The following is an 18,704-nucleotide window of genomic DNA, read 5'->3' on the forward strand; positions in this document are numbered from 1 at the left end:
TGATTATTTATTATAATTTATTCAAATATGAAATCAAGTCCAAATTTTAGGTCCCATCCAATTATGAAAGTCTATATATTGAATGTTTGGTAGATGTCAAAACACACTTGAAGAAGAAACTTCATCTAAGTACATTTGACGATAGAAGCTCATTGTGAAGGCAGAAGGCATTTGATTTCATCATCATTCTAGATATTCAAGAGTGGGAAAGGTTATATTACCTTTGTTATTTTATATCTAATTTTATTATTTATATTTATCTAGCGAATAAGATACGTGAAAACGGGCATTTGATTTCATCATCATTCTAGATTATGCGGTAGAAATACGTGTTGGCATCAAATTAGATATAATTAACAATATTTTAAATTTTCAATTATATAATTATATATATATATATATATGTATAATATTTATAAAATATTAAATTTGGTCTTTTTATTTTATTTTAATAAAAATAAAAATTAAATTAAACATAAAAATAATATATAAATGATATAATTAAATAAAATAATAAATAATAAAACTAAATTGAAGAAAAATAAATAATATAATCTGACAAAAATATAATTGTAAATGACAATAATATAATTGTAAATTGACACATGCAATTTAAAAAAAAAAGATAAAAAATTAAAAAAATTAAAAAATTCGGAAATTTCGATTAAATACAAAAGAAAAATGAAAATCAAATTAAAATAAAGAAAAAAAATATTGTGACCAGATTTATATTTAAGCCAAAATAAAATCAGGAGGTTTCCGTTGCATTCTTCCACACACATTCCTTTAGGGTTTTGCGAAGCTACTGGGGTTGCGTTGTTCGGTACTAACCGTTACCGCCGTGTCTACTCGACCGAGGAATCCACCCTACACGGTGACCCTACACCATATTAATCGCATCAACTGTTTACACCGGTACCAAATTTTCTCCAAATTTTTTCTCTTGATTACACGATCAGAATATGGTAGAAGCAGGAGAAGAAGTTATCGAGTTCAAGTGGGGTAATATGAGATCGGTTGGCGGGAGGAAGAAGGACGTGCGCTTTTTCGACTCGTTTTTCTACGATGGTGTGGAATACTCGCTCTTTGACTCGGTGTTTCTATACAAGGAAGGCGAGCCCGAGCATTACATTGGTAAAATCATTAAAATATGGGAGACCGCTGATAAGAACAAGAGAGTCAAGGTTCTGTGGTATTTTCGTCCTTCCGAGATTGTAAACTTTTTGGAAGGAAATGACGCACTCGAGAACGAGTTGTTTCTGGCATCTGGTGAAGGTGAAGGGCTTGCAAACGTCAATCCCCTGGTAATTTGTTTTTCTTAATGTTCGACTAGGGTTATACTCTACTTTTCTGATGTTGTTAAATCGCCTTGTTGAATGTGAATTTCTTCTCTGCTGTCCGTTAGAACGAAGTACGGGGGAAGAGTGAATCGGTGACTGTTTAGTGTCTACTAATGAAGCTTTATTAGCGTCATTAATGTTTCATTGTTTAAGCACGATGGAACAATTTAGAGGGTGTGTTTTAAGTTATTCCATTGTGAACTTCTTGGCTATGTGTGGTTGTTTAATGGTCATTGGAATGAAATGAAATGTGGTGGAACGAGATGAAGTCAACTGGAATGAAGTTAGCATTACATTATTGTTTAGAATTATTTAGATAGAAATGGAAGGGAATGGATTTTGTCAAATGGAGGTTGTTAGGAGTTCCATATTGAGTAGAATAGATTTCTTGATTTGATATTTAAGCCTAAATTTTTATACCTTAGGAGCCACTCTTTTGGGTTGGGTTGTTCTGATTCATGTAAGTCCTGGCAAATGATACTTTCATTGAGAGTCAAACCTGGAAAAGGTTACTTATAGGCTGGATTAAGGTGCAAACCAATGTCACAGTGAAAAGGGCTAGCTTGTGTGAGTGTTGACCGAGTGAAAACTGTTGTGGACGTCAGTTCTTAAGGGTGGAGGTTAAGAGTTTCATATTAAGTAGAAAAATCACTTGATGTGGTATCAAGTCTTGGAGTTCTCCCAGTCTTTTGGGCAGGACTCTCCTTATATGTTTAAGTCTTAGCAGAGGCACAACACAATAATTTCTGGAGGGGGAGATTTGTTTCTAATTTGTAATCATGTTATTACGTGTGTGTATTTGTTTGCTATTTAAAGGTGGAACCCGTGGGTCTTAAATTGTTGTTTGTATAATTTAATTTGAACTAGTGCTTCTTTTTAATACTGAAACCATTGCATGATTTTTTTTTTCTTGGTCTGGAGTGGACTGGGTCTTAAATTGTTGTTTGTATAATTTAATTTGAACTAGTGCTTCTTTTTAATACTGAAACCATTGCATGATTTTTTTTTTCTTGGTCTGGAGTGGACTGGGTCTTAAATTGTTGTTTGTATAATTTAATTTGAACTAGTGCTTCTTTTTAATCCTGAAACCATTGCATGATTTTTTTTTCTTGGTCTGGAGTGGACTGGCAACATCTTAAAAGCTTGCTATTTTTTGTTCATTTTGTATATTGCATCAGGAAGCTATTGCCGGAAAATGCAATATTATTTGCATTTCTAAGGACAGCAGGAATCCATATCCATCATATGCAGAAGTTAAAATGGCTGAATTTGTATTCCATCGTTTCTTTGATGTTGGAAAGTGTAAGATATTGGATAAGATAGATGACAAGATTGCTGGAATTGAAGGTATGCTATCCCATCATTTTGAAAATTATTCTAAAAAATTCCTCAGTTGTGAAATGGAATTACACTTACACCTATGGGTATTTAGGGGAACCTCATACATCACTATTCATGTCCTATACTTAGAAAGATCATCAAAAACATAATTTTGTCCAAAAAAAAAAACGAGAGAAAAGAAAAGACTACCACATGGCACCCTCTTACTCTTACAAATGGAATATGTATTCTAATATTGAATCCAGCTAATTAGGGGGAATTCTGGAGAAGTCTGCAAATATTGAGAAACTTGTAAACTGAACATTTTCCAAATGCATGTTGAACGTTTTTCTTGTGTAATGCAAATTTTTAATTATGGGATATGTTTATTTATTTGTATATATAAATTGAGCCTTCAATTTATTTTGAATATTAAATTGATAAGTTACACTGTTTCTGTTGTTGTAGTACTAGAAATTTCATTGATGTTGTTGACCCTAAATCATGTGCAATGAGTCTAATTCTATTTAGTTTTAAATTTTTGAATATATTGTGAATTTGTTTCTCTAATTGTTGCAGTTAAAAATATTTTTAACAAATTAGATAGTCGAAAGCATGTTGATATTGTGAAACCCTGTTTAGAAAAGAAAGAGGTTAGCGGGAACTACACGGCATATAATGAAGCTGTGGCGCTTTTGAGTCAAAATAACAGTCAGCCATTGATTGAAAAACCAGATGGCAAGTGTTTTGACGCATTAGCTAGAGAAAAAGCTGTTTCTAAATCATCGTTGGGAAAAAAACCTACTTTGAGAACTGGTGTGAAGGAAGCAAGTGAACTTAATGATTCTTTGCACCTGGTTTCCAACAACAAGAGTGCACCTCAAGATAAAGTTGAAGAAAATGGAGGTCACAAGGCCTCCTTTGTTAAACAAAAAACATTTTCTAAATTATCACACGGTTCTAGAACCGGTTTGAAAATGGCTAAATTGGACAATGGGCATGGAAATGACTTTATTGAGAAGAACATTTCCACGTCTAGAGTTAATTTAGGAAAGGACGACCACGAGGATGTTGATGTTTCGGTTGGACAATTTAATAAGGGACTAGTGGAGGAAATGGCTTCCAAGAAGGAAAATCGGGGTGGTTTTGGTAAGGTTTCTAGTGCAAAGATGAACAATATTGGGAAAAGTCGAAAGCTTATTATTTATGACGATGATGATGATAGTGACGATGATGTGAAGATTGTAGCTCCATCTTCATCTAAAGATAAATATAAGCTTCAAGGCGAAGTGGATTCTTGTGATGTGGAGGAGCTTCCTTCCAAGAGGTTAAAGGTTGACAAGACAACAAAACTGACAAGTGACAAGTTGTGCAAAGACTCTTCAGTGATTTCGTCGAATGTGGAACTTAAGAGAGATTTTCACCCAACAGAAGTTACTCGAAGACCTGATGATGTAAGTTGCATCGCAAGCCCTTTCTCTTTGTCTTCATAGTTATTGTTCTCTTGGCACTTCTTACCTTACTACTTCACCACACAACCAAGTGAACAAGATAGTCTTCTTTTTTTTCTTATCAAATAATCTTCCTTGTTTTTCAATGGGAACCATGCCAACAAAAGTCATCGAATGTTGGCCAAACGTAATCCCAAATAATTGACCTATAAGGTGAGGATTCCCTAGCCTTTATAAGGACTACATTGACCATACCAATAGTTGATGCTAAATTTCAACCCTCTAAGAGTTGACAACATGGGGTTCCACAATAAAAGTCTTAAACTTTTTTAATCAACCCCTCACACATTAGATCTCTCATTATATATGTTATCTAGGTGTGATTGCAATTAAGACAATTTGCCAACACCCCTTTTCACATTGAGGGCTATAGGCATAGACTGGGGCAATGTTAATGGTGCAACGTGTTTATGACATTTTCTAATTCAATCTCATAAAATTGCTTGTGTGGTGAGAATTGTTCAAGCCTTGTAAGAAAGGTGTTAGTTATATTTTTGGTCATTATGAGATCTTGACTTGCTAAGAGCCAAAATCCTTGTGGTTTCACATTGTAGTGCTTCACATAATTTTTTGGGCCAGCCTCTAAGAGAAGAAATTACTTCATTCAATCTTATTTTGGGTTAGAACACATTAGTCAATATCGCATGTTAATGTCACTATCATGTTTATGTGAAGTGGAGTAACGTCACTTTTGGTAGAAAGGTTGCGTAATACATTGGCTTTGTGGCCGTATGTTGTGTGTTATGTCCAAATTCAAAGAGACATATTTTGTGTTGAAATCTTGGTTTGACCTATGGTGCACAATTATGATCCCAAAAGGTGTCTTACTTTTAGGTGTTATTTTCGTTAAGTATAAAAGGGTAATTTTATCTTTTGAACTATAATCTATGTTTTTCATCCTATTATTTCACTATCCCTCATATGCAATTCATTCCCTCCATCTTGTATTTTGTCTCTTGACATTTTCAATAACTTGTCATGACATTTCCATTGAGGCTTACTCCTTTCTTTCTTTGTTTAGCTACAATGAGGATTCATGTCATATACACCAACTTAGGGATAAAATAACAATTGTCTTGGTATAATGATTTTGGATGGTGGTCGCTTTGCATTGCTATTTGCTACTAACTATTATGGGTTCAAACGTTTGTATCTTATGTATATAAGATTTGTGAAAGAGAGCCAACCCAATTCGCATGGGTTGAGCTAAAAGCAAGTTAACTCAATTCGACTTACTTTGTGGTGACTTAAAAAATTTTCAAGTTGGCTTGTCCCATCATTGGTTGGTTGGCTGACTTGTCAAATTTAAATTGTCAAATTTAAATTAAGCTTAATTAAGTTTCAATTCCTTGATAAATATGGACAATTTTCGATTGGGTTGTGAATATAATATTCGTTTTTTTTTGTAGTCTCCCAACACTTATTCTGTAGTCCTCCAACATCGTGTAGTTTCCCCTCATCCAATACATTTTTGTTTTCTTTTCCCTTCCAGTCTCAATTCAACGAGATTTTCCTTGTCGTATTAACTACAAAACTACGTAGTTTAATATTAACATAAAATAACATATGGAGAGAAATAAGCAAGATGATTGGGCAAGATTGTAGACACGTCACCCAATTAGTGGAAAAATTTAACGACAAGGACCAAGGTAGTCAAAATTGAGATCTTACTCAAGATTAGAACAAGAAATATAAATAAGAAATTGGGAGATTGTAACACGGATTGTTAGATCCTTTAAATTTTATGAAATTATATTAAAACATGCAAAATCATTATATCTCATTCATAATTCATAATTGAACTATATAATATATAAAATAGTACATCATGACGTGTTAACACCGTATCCTAGTTACATAAAAGTAACTTCTTCCTAATTACAAAACAATAACAAAATGCACTATCTAGAGGGAGTAACATTTTTTTTGTTTTTTATAAGTAGTCATAGTTTTCCAATGGGAGTCATTGTTTCGTAATTGGGCTTTGAAACAATAAAATGGGCTAGAGTTTTATGTTAGAAAATGGGTCCCTATCCCAACCCATTAAAAGCCCTAGATTTGTCACAAATCAGAATGTTGGTGCCGTGCAACATGAGTGGCCTCATGAGAGGAGTGTTGAGGCTGGGCCACTGCAAGGTACGTCGAGATTGCAAGAGGTGCCAACATGGCTAACATTGACTCCGCGAGAAGTGTTGCCGCGAGGTATGTTGACTTCTTCTTTGCGGCTAAAAGGGATTGCATCGCGAGGTTGTGCGAGGCTTTGTTGTGGGAGTTGCCGTTATGAGTAGCATTGTCGTGAGAAGTGTCACCACTAGGTATGTTAGCTTCTCCCTCACTGCATGGAGGGACTACATTCTGAGACTCCACGCTCCCACGCAAGTTGTGATTTCCAGTATCGATCCAAGTCAATCCTCCAAAAATGTGACTTTCAGACAATGTGAGATTGGGGAAGGAGAAAAAGATCATAGACTTGTAGGATCTTAAAATTTGAAACACAATTTTTACTAATATGACAAAGACTCAATTGAAAATTATACAAATTTTCAGTACTTAATAAACCACAAATATAATAGGAACTCAATTGAAAATATCTAAATTTATGAGGAACTCGAAATATAATTAAGCCTAAAAAAGATGATTTTCTTAATCTTAGTTATTGATATGTGAAATGTCTACATATTTGTTTTCATTATGAAAATAGGTCAACTTGTCTCAAATTAGTTTAGGTCATAGGTTATGTGAGTTGGATTGATTTTGACTTAGATTTGGTGTGGCTTCAAGTTTTGTAGCCTAACCTTGCTTGAACTTGTCGTGAGTTTGGTTGGTTTGTTGGTTATGACCTATTTTGACACCTTTGGTAATGTATAGTACTTGTCTAAGATGGGTTGAACCAATACAAATTGGTTTGTAGTGAGGAGCCTTTTATTTCGTTAAATTATGACAATTAATGTATTTCAAAGCTCATAATTATGATGATTAGTATATTTCAAAGCTTATAATGATAATTGCATCGATTATATTTATTTATGTTGGTATTGTTGTTACCTTTTAATAAACTTTATTAGGTGTTAATGTGTTTTTGTTTTTGAACTTAAATTTTATCACGTTTGATTTAGTTTTATTTTAATTTGGGTATTGTATGCTGAGTTATGACATCTTTTAGTGAAGTTTATTTTTTGAACTATGAATTTATAAGTTTTACGTTATTTTTTTGTATAATTTTTGTTATCTAGGACATTAGAATTAAAATCATATTATTAATTATCATTGGTTTAACTATGCTCAGTTCATTGGACTTTGAATCTCTATTTTCACTGGTTTAGTTACTGTTCCAAAATTAAAAAGATAGGTCAAAACAGGTTTGGTTTTCAGTGCAACAATAAGTTTAATAGGGCGGCCAAAGCAGGTTTAAATTCCATGATTTACTTGTAAAACCTTAAAATGATATTTTTTAGGGTCAAAATGGGCTTTATACCTGTTGATGCAGTTGCGGCAACAGCCTCGATTTGTGCATGTCTTTAGGTATGACAAGGAGTTGCAACTCAACTCGGTGGCCCTCAACATGATGGCCTATAGCTGCAAAGATGCAATCGTTCTTCCATTGTGATGAACTGACAAATATGAATGCAATTTAGTACTATGGATAGGATTTGCATGTTTTTGCTTTCAGTTGTTTTTTTCTATACCAATCATTAACACAATACAAATCCTATCTCGTTAAAGGAGTTTGATTAATTGGATCACCCATGACCATTTCTCATCAATGACTCGGTTAAATACGTAATCTAACCAACTCTCATTAGCGACAATAAATAAACTACAATTGTTAATGTTAAGGAATTGAAGAAACTCTTTTGAGCATCTCCTATGTAATTTCCTTTTTCAGGTTTATTTCAATGGGCAATCCTGTTGGAATGTTTTTTTAAGGGAATAATTATATTTTAAGAAATTTTTTAAATAATGGCATTTTTGGTTGTTAATTGTTTCTAATGGCTTAGTTGATTTTGCTGTGTGTTTCTTGTTAACATCAATTCAAGTAGTTTGTTACTTTGGTGGTGTTCTTATTCAATTTCCCCCTCCATTTTGTCACAGGATAGAAGCAAATGGTTTAGGGAAATTGTAAGTTCTTTTTTCTTTTTATTCTCTCGATTGCCTTTCTTTAACTGAAATTACTTGTAGGATGCAATGCAATGAACTATGGTATCTATGATTTTGCTTGTTTTGGCTGATGTTTTTGACTGAGATATAGTGAAATAAAGCTTGAGACATTATGGATGATTTATATTATTTTCAGCCTTGGGAAGAAAAAATGAAATCTGCTTTTGAGCAAGGAAAACTTGTGCTACTTCAAAACTTGGATCCATCTTTATCTTCATCAGAGGTACAGGTAATAATTATTCCCAATTTATGTATTCTTATTCATTAGGTGGAGAACTTGAATACAGATCCTACAACGTATAAAAAGTACTATTTAAAGCTAGCATGTTAAATCTTGTTATGGAAAATGTTCATTTGATTTGGAATAGAAGCTGATTTTGTTTCCTGTCCACAAATTGAAGTATTGTTTTTCTAGCCTTTGAGATGGTCCATTCACTTGACTTTATAGGTCTTTTCCTTATATCTTTCTAATTCTTTATCTATTTACCGGTGACATTCACTTTATAGGTTTTCTAATTCCTTTTTAATTGATGAATTGACTCGTTTGCTTGCCTAAAAGCAAAATCAACCACTAATTTTTCGTATTTTGAATTGATGCATTTACTTGAATTCATGGATTTTTCCTTATATTTTTCCTGTGGGGATTAAAGAACAATCTTAAGTTGATTCTTATGGTGGCGGTTTCCTTACATTAACAAAAAGCCATAGATGGCAAGTGTCATGATGTCAGCTGAAGAGTATGTGTTGGACTGACCTCTTTTCACTAGGGCAAAAACTATAGCTTATATAATCAAGGAATAATTCCTATTTAAGAATGTAACAATTCAAGTGTCATAATTCAATTCTAACTTAGTCCATTTGATTTTCGTCAAAGAACAACTGATGCAACATACAACAATCACCTTTCAACCATTATGTTGTCAAAAATCAAGTTTGTAACCTTGGCTTCGATCAAATGTTAGATCAAGCGGTTATAACTAGGCCAAAAACTAACTCCAAAAACTATGACTTATAGTATGTGTGCAACTCTTTCTATTTAAGAGCATAATAACTCAATCATTCCATTGGGACTTAGCTCACTTGCAAGCTAGTCAAAATCAAGATCTTACTCAAGATCGGAAAGGGAAATATAAATTGTAAATCGGAAGATCGTTACATGGATTGTAGGATACTACAAATTTTATAAAACTTATATTCACACAAAATCATTATATGCCACTCAAAATTCATAATTTTGAACTTCATAATATATAAAATGAAATAGTACATCTTTAAATAGCTGAAAAAGAAGTAATATTTTTTGTATTTTGGAGATGGAAGAATGGTAGTCTGAACACATTTTAATGAAGGGAGAGCAACACTTATTTTCATCCATGGAACAAGTATGCACGGGTTTCACTTGTGCGAAGAGAGGGGGTCACATGTGGCGGTTTTTCTCAGTTATAGAAGAGAGGGAGTCACTCTTTTGCGTGGCAGTTTGAACATTTTTTAGAGTCACTTATTTTATTTTTGGGTGCAATGGTTTTTCAAGGGAGGCACTTTTTTTTTTTGTAGTAAAATTTTAGCAATTGAGCTTAAACTAAATTGGCTAACCTTTTTAGGTCAGAAAACAATTCCAACCCATTAAGACAAACCCTAGAGTTGTCACCCACCACCCCCTCACGAAGAGAGTTGTAGTGAGGCCAATGTTGCGGCCACCATAGTACCAAGTTGATGCCGCGAGAGTCGTCGTTGAGAGTCGTCGTTGATAGAGGTGCCACCGCTGCGAGGTATGTTCACTTATTCTCCCTCACCATCGGGAGGGATTGCATAAGCAGACCGCGAGAGAAGCACCGACCCAAGCTCTGTTGGCTTCTCCCTCACCATTGGGAGGGACTGCATAGTGAGAATCGCCACTTCCACACGAGTTGCGATTTACAACTGTGATCCAGCACGATCTGCGAAGATCGTGAGTTTTATGTTAAAACTCATAAGTGAAGCGAGATCGGAGAGGGAGAAGACGTTCGTTGACTCATACGATCTTAAGTTCTGGATCACGATTTTGACTACCATGCTCACTTGGCCTCCGTCATAGGACAATGATTGTTGTTGAATATTTTGTCCCTAAGCACTTTTGGCGTGTGTTGTTGCAATGCATAAATTACTATTAACAAAAAGTTCCTACTGGAATAAATAGCTTTTGATTTTACTATTTTATTCGTGGCAGTTAATGTTTCTACCAGTTTGTTGTTACCTCGGTGTGCTTCCTGTCGCCAGTTTCATTGAGTAATTTATTTTTGTTCTAAATAACAGAATATTATTTGGACTGGCTTTAAAGAACGTTGCACTGCAAAGGTGTTCCACAGAACTGACTACACTAGCCCTCATTCTGGTTGGAACTAGAGTTCTTTTTTTCAAACCTTGTTAACCCCCCCCTTCTTCCGTTAATCAGCTTGAATATAATAATGGTGTAATATTGGTTTTTGTGCAGGTCAAGCTTTTGCTATATTTAAGAAAGTGGAAGCAGCAGCAAAGGTTGTTAGAGAACTAGATGAGGGCTGCTTGTTATTGTCAAATGGACTGTATGTATTCAACCCCATGTTGCATGATAACTGCATTTATAATGAGATCTTTTTCATTAGTAGTGACTTTTTTTGTCTTTGATCATTCTATTTTGAAATATAATGAGGTCTTATTCAACATTAGTGTCTTTTTTTGTATTGACTTTGTCATTCCTGGTAAGTTTTAATGGTCGATAGTTGCCCCCTTTTTTTCCTCACATGATTCTTCAATTGGAGAGTTTTAGCCTTTACTTAAAAAAGTTAGAGCTGAGATTTCTAAACAACTGCATATTTTATCATACATGTGTGTGTGCATTTAATCATAATTTAATTTTTGATTGCTCACCAATGGCTATAATTCCTCACTTGCTCTCTAAAGGGATTCTCACTTTAGAGCAATCAAATGATTGTTGGTATATACTTATGTATGTCACTTTGTGTGTATTCTTTATTTTTCACTTCCATTGGATGATTTTTTTGTGACGTAGTCCTTTGTAAGGTTGTTTAGGGACGGTTATGAAGTGAACTTTAAGCCTAATTCAACTCTCAAAACCGGTTTGTAAGTTGAGGTTTGCATCCACTTATATACTATAAACTCACCATATCTCTAGTCGATGTGGGACTTCCAACACTCCCTCATACTTAGGTATATACATCTCGTGCGTGAGACTAGACAATAATGGGTAGTCCGATAACGGGTGAAATGATATGTGCAACAAACTCAAATCTCGCTAGGATAGACTCTAAAATCTTACTTTGATACCATGTTAAGAAATGAATTTTAAGCTTAATTATACTCCACAAAACCAGCTTGTAAGGTAAGGTTTGCACTTATTTATATACTATAAATTCGTCTTATTTCTAGTCGATGTGAAACTTCCAACAGATGAAGAAGCTAGGAGTTAGGTATGGTAACGTTCGAAGCCCAATACACTGAAGTTGGAGTTGTGTTTTCCTAGTATATGCTTTTTAAAACAAGTGTATATGAATTAGTTTGTCTTTGTGCATTTGGCTTGTGCAAGAATATAATATAATATGAGTAACATAATGCATTTATATTTATTAATAATTTGGTCAAGGTATTGTTGCAATCTCAGCGGCAGAGACCAAACCCTAATGCACTACAAACTTCGTAGGATTCCTGGCATGATATATAAAATGATATAGAAATCCAAAGCTCCGACTAAGATGAAGCATGGTAGTTGAATAAGCTTGCAACTCATGAATCGGAAAGTCAATTGTTTGAATCATGAATTGATTCTTATTGTGAATTGTAAGATTTGTGATGAATAAGAAAATAGAGAAATATTTTTCTTATAGAGAATAACGGTTCCAAAATTTCCCAGCTGAAAAGACATGTATATAGCTACTTTCAGAAGATTAAAGTGGCTCAATCAAAGGGAGGTATATAGAACCCCTTACACTAACTATTCCTCAAGTAATTCAACAATCATTTACAAAGGAAACAATCTTCCTTTCATAGGGCATTCCCGGTTTACAAAACTACAGTCCTCCCTATCCTCCCTATCCCTGTCCCCCTAAGGGATAAGACTATATATAGACTTTGCAAAAGTCTCTGCCCCATAGCAACTAACTATGATTATTCTTAAATTTCTTTCTATAGTATACATTCCAAACCCTATCTTTATTCCCCGATCTATCAAAAAGTTTATTATTGTCTTCTCCAATATCTCGTAAAGTTATTTCTTGTTGTACTTGTCAATCAAATTGGGTCCTAGGGATTAGATTTTCTTATCAACCTTTTTGTATTTGAGATTGCATACTTTTCTATATTAAAAAATAATCAGCTGAGAATGATTTCTCAAGTTTCATTTCTCTCCAAAACTCCTTATTCTCAACCGTATTGTAGAATATGAAAGCTCTCCAATGTCCTCAAGGATTAGGTCAACGCAATGAGCTGCAGAACACAAGGGGACTACATTCTCCTCCCCACTTCTTTTCACCATATTTTCCAACAACTCCAACATTTATGTGCCGCCATCTCTTATCACACAACTTCTATCGATGAAGACTTCAAAAAGTTCTCTCACTTGGACCATTATGGAGAAAATTAGTTAGTAGTCTTCCTTTCTCATTCATTTGACTATCACATATATCAAGGTGCATCACCATTTCTTCTAAGCTCTTATATTTCTATGAACCCCTTTGGGTGTTATCAATTGATTTGTTCAAGAAGGGAAACCCTCACCTCATGATAGGTAGGAGTCTCTAAACACCTACCATATTCTCCCTCAACCTTTAACATTTAGATAAAGATGACTACTTGCCAATTAATTGGTAATTCATTACCATTCATGAAATTGCAATTTTCTTGAGTCAGTCAACATTTCTATATGTTGGTTTTCCATCACTTGATTTGATAAAAAAGACCCAATGCTCATTACAGAAAGAGATGATGTTTGGGGGTGGCTCTTGATGTTCTCAGCGGAAAATAACAGAGGGTTGGATTGGACTAGGCGCTTATACCAATTTGGGGGTGAAAATATTGGAAAGAATGTTGAAGAGATTAATACATCCCTCAACGGATTCAAGTATTTGTAAAAGGTCATCACCCTAAACACTTAGCAAAGCACTCACATTTTGTAAGATGATGCTCCATTCTTGCTACTCCTACCAAACAAAATTTACATTTCACTTGAAGTCTCTATGAGGGAACACTTTTGTAGTATTACTACCTCCTTTTTGGCTTGAGCCGTTCTTTTAACAAAATAAGGCATTATACGACATCTAAGAACCTGTAAATAACACAGAAACAGGGTTCCAAAACCAACACTTCAACATACGAAAAGAGAGAACACAAACAGTTGGTCACTCTATTTTTTCATCAAATGAAGATTAAGAGCTCCATTGTAGAAATGAAATTAGAAGAAATGAAGAGAAGAAAATGATGGAAGAAGATAGACGAGGTGTGCAGTAGATGGTTTGGGGGGCCACTAGATTTGCTCTTGTTGGGGGAATAAGATTGGCAATCATAGGAATAAAAAGTAATTCACATTGTCAGAGTCATGAATAGTATTGAATCATATCGTTTATCCCATGATGCCTACTACACTGAGATGAAGTCCCTTGTTTGGGAAGCTATTATTGACAAATTACTACGATTGCTTAGTTTTACAGTGTTTTCGGAAAAATATGTTACCTTTCATATTGTGATCCCCCTTCCAATTTCATGTAAGATCTCATGTTCACAACATTGGAAAATATGGAAACACTTGTTGCTGCAGTTGCAAGAGTGACTCCTTATATAGTAAATGAACTTTGGCTGTTATATTCACTAATTTACCATGTGATTAGTCACTACATTGAGCTTTATCAGTTTAAAAATTAAGTCAATTTATGAGTTATCTGTTTTTGTTAAAAAGCATTTAATTTTCTTACTTGTTAGACCCCTTGTTGGAAGCTTTGGAGTTCCTTACTTTCCAGAAAAGAAGCCAGTATTCTATGGGCATCATGTTGTTGATCAACTTAGAATGCAGATGCAACGAGAAATGGTACATGATCTATCTTTTTTGTTCATATTTTAGGCGAATTTTGGAAATATTTGTTAAATAGTTGGTTCATTTTCATTTATTTGTTAGTATGATTTTGGTTGTACAGAAAGATGCTGTATCTACTTCACATTGTTCTCAGCCCAACAATATTGAATATGACATGGCCATAGAGTGGTGCTTACTGCAAGAAAGAGCAAACAAATCATTGAGAATATTATATAAGGTATAAAATCTTTCAGTTATGTCCCATAAATCATATTCATTTGTTTTATTTATTCCATCTTGATTTTTTTATCATGTTTTCACCCCTTAAGCAACAAGGCGAGCAGTTGAGAAAACTCAAAGCTAAGCTGAAGTCTAAAACTTAACTGACATCCATTGACCATATACACGTTTTTAGTGGTAAGTTCTCCTTAAAAGAAAGTTTTTCTTCCTTAAATCTTCTTTTACTATTTTTATATCACTTTTTTGCAGTGACCGAATTCTTGGCGCTTCTGGATCTAATGAATTTGTAAGTTTTCCACTTCTAGTACTGAATTTGCACTTGTATATTTCTTGCCAACTGAATCAATTTGTTGTTTGTTTCCTCTTCAGTAAAATCCTCTTTGGTTTCTGTTCTGTTTCTCACCCATACTTTTTTAATTTGATCAACTAGGTTGTTTTCAATATTAAATTATGCTAGACATTTTTCTCATTTGTGGGTAAATAGAAATTAAAGTGGTTAGGAATTGAATTTAAGCTTAACTCATCCTCACAAAATTGTAAGGTGAGGATTGTCTTGGCTTATAAACTATATATTTACTTATCTCTAATTGGTGTGGATCTCAACACACCTTTCATACCCGAGACATAGTTTGTGCATGAAACTACATATTTGTGGATAGTCTGGTAGTGGGTGACATTGCTAAGGGAGGATGAGCCTAACTCATCCTTACAAAATCGGTATAACATTTTTATCTCATCCTCATTCCTATTGGGTAATGAGTATACCCATATCAATTTTCTTACTATTTCAATATCAATTGATTAATTTTTATAAAAGATCAAGACAGGAAAATTGATATTATTTAATATTCAATATCAAAAGGGATGTATTATTTTTTTTAGTATCAAATATTTAGAAAGAAATTATAATTGTATATATTTCAAATTAGAGTACCGAATAAATTTTTATTAGTACCAAAATATTAAATTTATTTGCAAACTTGCAAATGTTAATGAAACAAAGTTAATAAAATTAGAAATATTTTAAAAAATATATAAAAAAAAATCTATCAAAGTTTTAAAATGTATTTTTACTCTCTCTGTAAATTCTGATGAAATATTTTTTTATACACGGATAGAAATTATAATATACACTACTTGAACGAAATCGCACAAAAAAAAATGAAATTTAACATAAATCTTTCATTTCAATAACATTAAGTTATTATATTATAGTAACAGTTGAATATAGAGAAGGGGTTATATTTATAATAAAGAAAATATGGGCTAAGTCCAAAATACATATGAAGACTAATAACAATAGAAACAGAAAATAAGATATTAATGATATCTTAACATTAACTAAAATGTTTTTGTACAATTACGATGATAAATTACCATTATGATAATGAGTTAGAAAATAAAAATAATTATATACAAAATTATTAAAATAATATTTTACATGATTAAAATAAACAACAAATAAAAATATTATAAAAAAGTAAAAAGGATCAAATGTGTCTTAGAAACAATTTGATACACCATTCAATGAAATGACAGAAAGAAAAAAAAATGTATAATTAAAAACATGGTAAGGTGAGAAGTTATGTGAAGATCTAAGAAAACTTTTCAAATGTTTTTTATATTATGGTTAATAATAAAAAGTTTTTTATATTCCCTACTAAATGAAGGGTTTATGTGAAAAAAATAATTAATAAAAATATTAAAAAGGAGTATAAATATTCAAATGTGAGATTAAATGTGGGTCAAATTTGATTCATTGTAACTGATGATATATCATTTGAATATAACCGCACAATGGTTATAATAAAAGAAACTACTTTGGATGTGTGACTGAATTTCATGGATATAAATCAAACCAAACAATTATAGAAGAGAGGAAAAAGTGTGTAGCTAAACAAAAAGAAAAGTTATAAAACTAAAGACTAAAAATATTAGGTTACCTAGTAAACTGTGAGACGAGATGAGTATTAGGAAGAGTGTGAGAACTAGTACTGTGCAGGTATATGCATACATATTGCTGTCCAATACCCCAACTCAATAAATTGGGTATTACCCATATCCGAGTTAATGAGAGAATTTTTCAATAATACTCACGAGGTTGAGTTTATTTGTCATCCTTATTACCAATACAATTGTTATCACTTTGAACTGCTCGGTTTGTCTCCTAACACTGATTACTGAATATTTTTTAAATTGTTATATATTTTTTTCTGTCTTTTGTACACAATTAAAAGAATTAGGTATGCTTCGATTAAGCATTTTCTTTTTTTCATTATCTTATAGTTATTCTTTGTATCCCTCCAAAAATAGCCCTTTCAGGTTTTTTTAGTCAATAAATACACTTCAGGCTACGTTGAATGGAGGGCTTGATATTTATATTTTTCCCTGTACCGTAGGTGTTTTTCTAGTATGGTTTGTCAAACTAATATGTTATGAATATTTGATTCGCAGTGACTGGGATTGACTTGTTCATTGAGGCAGTGAGTTGCATTACGCATATTTTGGTTTGGCAGTTGTAAATACTACTATTTGGGGGTTTGGGCGTTTATAGAAGCTCACTTCATTGCAAATCCCTGCCGATCAAGGTGGTTCTCGGTGTTAGCTGTTTGGTCTTTTGGTGGGAAATATGAAAAGTTTGGCTATATATTACTTTTGCCTTATTTGTTATTGACCGAAAGGCCAAAAAAACCAGCCAAGTTCAAGGCTGCTTAGCTATGAGCAATCATAGGTATGTGTATTTATTGAAAGACCATGCTTAGCTAATGCATCCGTCGTTAAATTGAATCCTTTCTTTCTACACATGGTTCCAGGATAGTTTGGTAAGTGACTTGCTTTTAGTGGCTTGCCATGGCCAAGACAGCCTCTAAAGCTTAAAAAATGTTAATTGAAGTACTTGCTTAGGTAATTACAAGATAAGGCATTTCCACGACCACTTAATGGTGGTCATTTACGAGTTCAGATTTTTTATTAGATTCTTTGTGTTGTTTTCTGTTAAATATTAAAAATATGCTATGTTAGTATTTTAAAAATTTTATTATTATATTTTAAAGTTTCAAAATCAAGTATTCATAGCAATGAATCTAAATTTGCTGGCCATCCATCTTTCTCCCTTGATAATTGTCATTTTGTTGTTCTAAGGCAGTCGTCCAGTGCCATTCCATGGTTTATTTTCTAATACCTTTGCATTCTATATTTTCTTCCACGATGCTGACCACTTACTGTATTTGTTATACGGAAGATTATCCTTACGACCAAGATTATATGTTTTCCTTTGTCCATGGTTTTAAAGTTGCGTTAGCCTAGTCTGAGTTGACTGAGAGCTATTATTGTTATTAATTTTGTCCATGATCATACTGGAATGGATTATGAGTTACACTTATTCATTGGCAAATAACTTTTTGTCCTCACTTCCTATAAAATTTTGTACTTTTCTTGCTGTTGTAAATATTATGACAATTTTACTTTTTAGGCTAGTTAGCAACTTCCATGACTTCCGTTATCATAAGCTCTTTTTATTTCTTAATTTGTACTTATCATATGGACCGGGTTTTCTTCAATGAATTGTGTCAAAGAATCAGTCTTTTCTTTGTTGAGCTCATGGCGGTTATTGAATATATTTTAGTTTTGTTGTAGAATGAACGTACTTTTAGTGTTGCAAGTCCTTTTTTGTTATTGAACCATACTAATTATTGACAGACAGATTTTTTTTATAAAAACTGATAAAAGATTGATAAAATAGAAAATTTCTTAAATCAAATCGAGATTTTTGCTGCCTTTTTTTCTTATATCATAGTCATCTTATATTATTACATTTGTTGAAAAAGAGCATAACAAGTAATCTTTGGAATATATGTTCATGGGTGAAGATGCCCCTTTCGTAAACTTTTTATTAAATTGTGCATGAAACATGTTAGAGAGAAGTTTTCTTATTTGAAGAGTTATATGAGAATTACTTATAAGGGTGGGCAAAAAATTCAATTTTTATGATCCATTCTATTTTTTCTATGATCCAATCCATTTAATATCCATTCTATTAAAAATTTAATCCATTTAAAATCTATTTTATTGGATTTGGATATCAATTTAATTTATATT

General features: G+C 33.0%; 1 protein-coding gene across 4 annotated transcripts; it reads left to right on the top strand.

The window, feature by feature from the left end:
- The first annotated feature begins 754 nt into the window (after positions 1-754).
- Positions 755-17,393, top strand: LOC114164166 (bromo-adjacent homology (BAH) domain-containing protein). Of its 4 annotated transcripts, none has more exons than XM_028048717.2 (12): positions 755-1,304; positions 2,519-2,687; positions 3,240-4,114; positions 8,264-8,290; positions 8,466-8,558; positions 10,622-10,700; positions 10,800-10,890; positions 14,276-14,381; positions 14,488-14,604; positions 14,696-14,783; positions 14,856-14,892; positions 17,061-17,393. In XM_028048717.2, the coding sequence occupies exons 1-10, from the start codon at positions 963-965 to the stop codon at positions 14,747-14,749; spliced, it is 1,953 nt and encodes a 650-aa protein (XP_027904518.1). In that variant the 5' UTR covers positions 755-962; the 3' UTR covers positions 14,750-14,783; positions 14,856-14,892; positions 17,061-17,393. The 4 variants fall into 4 exon arrangements, with proteins under 4 accessions (XP_027904518.1, XP_027904519.1, XP_027904521.1 ...); XM_028048718.2 differs by having other exon boundaries at positions 8,466-8,552; XM_028048720.2 differs by having other exon boundaries at positions 3,303-4,114.
- The last annotated feature ends 1,311 nt before the right edge of the window (positions 17,394-18,704 follow it).

The sequence above is a fragment of the Vigna unguiculata genome, chromosome 9, assembly GCF_037176805.1.
Source record: "Vigna unguiculata cultivar grain cowpea cultivar isolate G323 ecotype 2 chromosome 9, ASM3717680v1, whole genome shotgun sequence".
NCBI classification, from domain to species: Eukaryota; Viridiplantae; Streptophyta; class Magnoliopsida; order Fabales; family Fabaceae; genus Vigna; species Vigna unguiculata.